At 42.5% G+C, this 5092-nt stretch overlaps 1 protein-coding gene across 1 annotated transcript; it reads left to right on the top strand.

Moving 5' to 3' along the window:
* Nucleotides 1-1207: 1207 nt before the first annotated feature.
* On the top strand, nt 1208-4764 carry LOC148022441 (putative pentatricopeptide repeat-containing protein At3g47840). The gene is made up of 3 exons (XM_087698054.1): nt 1208-1456; nt 1578-1672; nt 1821-4764. Exons 2-3 carry the CDS (start codon nt 1588-1590, stop codon nt 3971-3973), a joined length of 2238 nt encoding a protein of 745 aa, XP_087554180.1. The 5' UTR covers nt 1208-1456; nt 1578-1587; the 3' UTR covers nt 3974-4764.
* Nucleotides 4765-5092: the final 328 nt, after the last annotated feature.

Raw genomic sequence — 5092 nt, 5'->3', positions numbered from 1 at the left:
GAAGAAGATCTACCTATTTGAGCCCCTTGACCTCATTCCTCGTTCATATACTTTGTGAAGAAATTCACCAACTGCTCAAAGCCTTCCTTCATCATGACAATAAATTATCTCTGCCTCATCATCATCTTATTTCGATAGCCCATCACACCCTATGAGGAAAGACTATTGCCATTCTTCTTTGACATAAATGCTAACCATGGAGCTCTCAATAAAATTCATCATCCCCATCCAAGCATGCAAATATATTTCTCTCAAAGAACAGATTCTAAGCTAGCTTCTTGAGAGATAGCTTGGTTTTGCTACACTTCTGCATTTTTGTTTTGTTAGGGGGGACAAGCTTGGTATCTTCTTTGCCCTTTGGGCCTGGGTCTTTTATAGTCTTGCTTGGGCTTCAATGCTTCCTTGCATGAGCCCTTTTTGTGCAGCTTGCACCAACATACGAATTGTAGTGACTACCAAACCCATAGGGTTGATATTTCCCCCACAAATTGTTTTGCGTCATGGGGCTATTGCCTTGGGACAACTACACCAAAGGCTCCTTTTTAGTGGCACTTTTTGCATTTCCTTTCTTCACCTCAAAAGAGTTTTTAGCATTCATGTTTCCGTTAGGACATGGCTTAGCAAAATGGCCATAAAGTGAGAAAACATAACATGCATCATGAAATGAAGCAGACTTGACCTATGTGATAATCTCAAGTCCATTAGCATTGAACAACTTCAATACATCATGGACTTCTTTGCATCTATTGCAAAGGATGAATGCACAATTTTTTACATGCATGGCTCTCAATCTATTGGAAGGGACATGTAGTACTCTCCTTAGCACCTTACGCAATGCTCCAACTTCCCCCTCTAGCCATTCAAGATAGGAGGGGGAGTCTTGCCTCATCGTCACCACTCCCACCACCTGCAACTAGAGGTGCAACCTCTGCTTTGGCTTTGTAGAAGCTAAGGGTTATTGCATGCAAGCATGAGGAGAGTGGTAGTCACTTGACAGCTTTCCACCATCTTCTTCTATTAATGGCAATCAATGCCTATATGGCCATTGATGGCCTTGCTAGCCGCATCACCCAATTCTTGAGCTACACCTCCTCCATTCCTTGTAGCTCAAGTTAAAAGTTATGATCCAATCCCCACTTAATGAAAACCTATGCTTTGTAGCTTCATGCTAATAATAGCCCTCCCCTTGGGTGGCCAACAAATACAACGTTCGTCTTAAGCCCCCTCCAAAAAAGCAAATGCACTTGGCAACCATAGCTTTCTATTGTCTTTGGACGAGCGCAGTTGATTAACGGCTGCCGATAAACGAAAGAAAGCAAATCATGATCACAGCAGGCATGGCGTCTTACCTGATCTATCCCGTCATCACTACTTTGTTGTTGCTTAGCCTTACCTAAGCTACGGAGGGAGTTCTGATATCAAAGCAAAGAAGCCTAGAGGAAAGATAAGGCGACTGGTCGGTTGCATTGTCTAAATGTTTGAGCTGGAGTAGATCAGCACGTTTCCTTCTGTTTTATGATTTGATGTTTGATGCTTACCTTGCTTGTAGTCTCAACTGTAACCGACTCGTCTTTCAGGGGAAAGCGCATGAGCACTAGAGCTTTTCCAAAAGGAAAGACCTTCAAAGCTTGGCCTTTTGAAGTGGATTCTTGTCCTGAATCTGCGAGATTTGGTAAGCTACAATTGTCTCTCAGTAAACAGAATAAACAATCTTCGAGAAACAAATTATTAGCAATTTGGAGCCTCTTTTCTTTCTTTTCTCTTGTATGTTTTTCTGCTTTTCACCTTCCGCTGAAATTTCCACATTTTGAGACATGTAGCATCTAGCAAATTACTGCAAGCAAGGCTCCATAAGTACTCACTGCAGGATGCTGACCATATGCATGCAAAAGGTATCCTTTGTTGTGAGCAGTTTGTTCATGACGTTTTGGAAGAATGCACCAAGACAAGGGATTTAGCAGCTGCTAGACATGCACATTCTTTACTGATTAGCCAGGGGACACATTGCCTGACTGTTTCAAACGATCAATTTATTAGATTTTATGCTTCGTGTGGGAGCTTGCTGGAAGCAACCTTAACCTTTTGCAATTCTGAAAGATGTACTGTCTACACATGGCATGCAATCATTACAGCACATTTGACACATGGAGAAAATGAAAGAGCTATCGCCCTATATCATGATATGATTCAGGGTGACATACAACCAAATAAATTCATATTTTCAGCCATTTTAAAAGCTTGTAGCACTTCGAGAGTTTTGGAACAGGGTATGTTAGTACATGATCTTGTAAGTCAATGTGGAGTTGACTCTGATCTTGTTGTTGGTAGCACCCTTGTCGACATGTATGTAAAGTGTGAGCAACTTGATGAGGCACAGAAAATTTTTGATATGTTGCAAAGTCGAAATGCAGTCCCATGGGCAGCATTGATAGCTGGTTATGTGCATTATGGTTATGACCATGTTGCACTTGAGCTGTACATCAAAATGCAGCGGGTGGGAATAAAGCCTGACAGGGTCATATTTCTATGCATATTGAAAGCTTGTGCTGGGTTAGAGGATTCATGGCATGGGCAATTGGTACATATCCAAATTATAAAATATGGCCTTGAATCAGATAATGCCTTGGGCAACGCCCTTGTTGACATGTATGCTAAATGTGGGAACCTTGAAAATGCCCGCAAGCTCTTTGACAAATGGTCTAGCAGAGATGTTGTGTCATGGGGTGCATTGATAACTGGATATGCACAGAATGGTTTTGGTGCTCTTTCTGTGCAGCTTTATGAACAAATGCAACTAGAGGGTATAAAGCCAAATGCAATCATCGTGCCATGCATTCTGAGATCTTGTGGTGACATTGGAGCCTTGGAGAAAGGAAAACTTGTTCATGATCAGATTATCCGATGTGAAGTGAATATTGACATCGTGGTTGGTAGTACTCTTGTTGATATGTATGCTAGATGTGGGAGTTTGAAGGAGGCCCTTCAAGTGTTTAAAAGGCTACCAACTCACAATGTTGTGTCCTGGGGTTCATTGATTGGGGGTTATGCAGAATATGGATGTGGTCTTACTGCTCTCAAGTTGTTTAAGCAAATGATTCATGAAGGTATTGAGCCAAACACAGTGATATTGATGTATATATTAAAGGTATGTGGAAGCACAGGAGCTTTGGGCCAGGGAAGGCTGGTTCATGGCCAGATCATCAAATATAATTTGGAAGGAGATCTGATTGTGGTCAGTGCTCTCATTGTTATGTACTCAAAATGTGGCAGCATGAAAGATGCATGGGACACATTGCAAAGATCTTCAAGTCAGAATTCAATTCTATGGGGCTCAATGATGGATGGATGTGCACAACATGGAAACTGGAGTTTAGCCAGGAAATGCATGGAGGACATGCAACGCCATGGTCTGCAGCCAAATCCTATAATTTACAGTAGCATTCTTTCTGCATTCGCTCATTCTGGCCAGACACAGACAGGCCAATGCTACCAGAATGGTATCTGTGATGACTTTGTACCAACTGTCCAACACCTAATGCACTTTATTGACATCCTTTGTGCATCAGGATGCTTAACAGAGGCGAAAGAATTGCTGCATAGCATGCCCTTTGCACCAGATCTAACCAATTGGACATCACTGCTAACAGCTTGTAAAACATATGGTGATGTTGATCTGGGTAGGCACTGCTTTGATGGAGTTGTAAGGCAAAACCCTGATGCTGTTGGTTATGTACTTATGTCAAGCATATATGCACATGCTGAGAGGGAGGCTGATGCCTGCAGACTGCTTGATCAACAAGTCTATTCTGATGCATGGAAGAAACCTGGAATTGCCCGGATTGAGCTGGATAATATTGTGGAAGAGTTTATTGTAGGAGATAGAAGCCACCAGCAAAATTTCAAGATTTATGCTAATTCCAGAAAGTTTTCCAAGTCATTAAAAGCTAATGGGTATGTGCCCAACATTGGCTGATCTCTTTGAGCACCTGTGCAGAAGCTTATCTGTTGACAGAAAGATTGGATTCAAAGCATTCTGAGAGCCCAGAAGATTCTCGGGGTAGCTTCTCTTTCTGTTAAGGTTACTTAAATTCTTGTTTGTGCTCAACTTCCTAGGTTGCACAAGCAAGTGAAATGCTAGACTTCATGGATTCACATGTGGAGAAACATACATGCTTATGTCTCTTGTGGATGTTCTGCAACAAGGTGAGAAAAGGATTACATTGTGTTAGAAGCCTAGAGAGTAAAAAAGAAAGAGGGCTATATTACCTTATTCTTGCTAAAAGCAGGAAGAAAACAGCAAAGAATGACTTATAGAAGCAGAAAAGAGAAGACTGTGTGAAATTTAGTTGCAAAGTACATACAACTGCTGTCCCAGAAAGTTAGGCAGCAGGCCACCTTACCCATCCAAAGGGTGAGAGATTGAGAATGATGTAAATGAAATTGCCTAAAAACTGGTTGACTTGGCTAACTGCAACTGGCCTATCTTGTCGAGAAACCACTTTTTCAGTTCACACACTTCATTTAGGGTTTCGCACTCACAGCCTCAAAAAGGGCTGGTGTCCACATTTTGGCCCACTTTTTCAGTGAGCACCCACACAATGGTGCGTCACCCTAGACATTTTATGCCTATAAATAGGCAGTCACTTCGTTCATTCTTTACTACCACTCCTAACATAGTGGTGCGCTACCCTAGACAGCTTATGCCTATAAATAGGTAGTCACTTCGTTCTTTCTTTAGTACCACTTCTACCACCACTCTCTTTAGTCATTCTTCAACCCTCTTCCTCCGTCATCAGACACCCTTCCCTTCTCCCACCAGCCCCTTTCACTACCCTCACACCCCTTCAGAAGGACATCGTGGTTTGTGGCTGGTGGCTGCCTTCACCCTTCCTCTTCTACTTCAAGTGCCCTGTTCCAGCATCAGGCCTTGTGTTTGGAGTATCTGTCGCCTGCCTTCACCATCATTTGCTTGGCGTCAACACCCTTTTCTATCAGGCTCTACCTTCACCTGCGTTTTTCAGTGTGGAGATCTTCTTGCTTGCGGTCATCATCTCTAGCTTAGTGTCGACATCCTAACCTCTGGTGACAGTCT

This window comes from Lygodium microphyllum, chromosome 17 (assembly GCF_053477565.2).
Source record: "Lygodium microphyllum isolate KBCC chromosome 17, Lygodium_microphyllum_v1.1.10, whole genome shotgun sequence".
NCBI classification, from domain to species: domain Eukaryota; kingdom Viridiplantae; phylum Streptophyta; class Polypodiopsida; order Schizaeales; family Lygodiaceae; genus Lygodium; species Lygodium microphyllum.
This window is presented reverse-complemented; position numbering and strand designations above follow the sequence as displayed.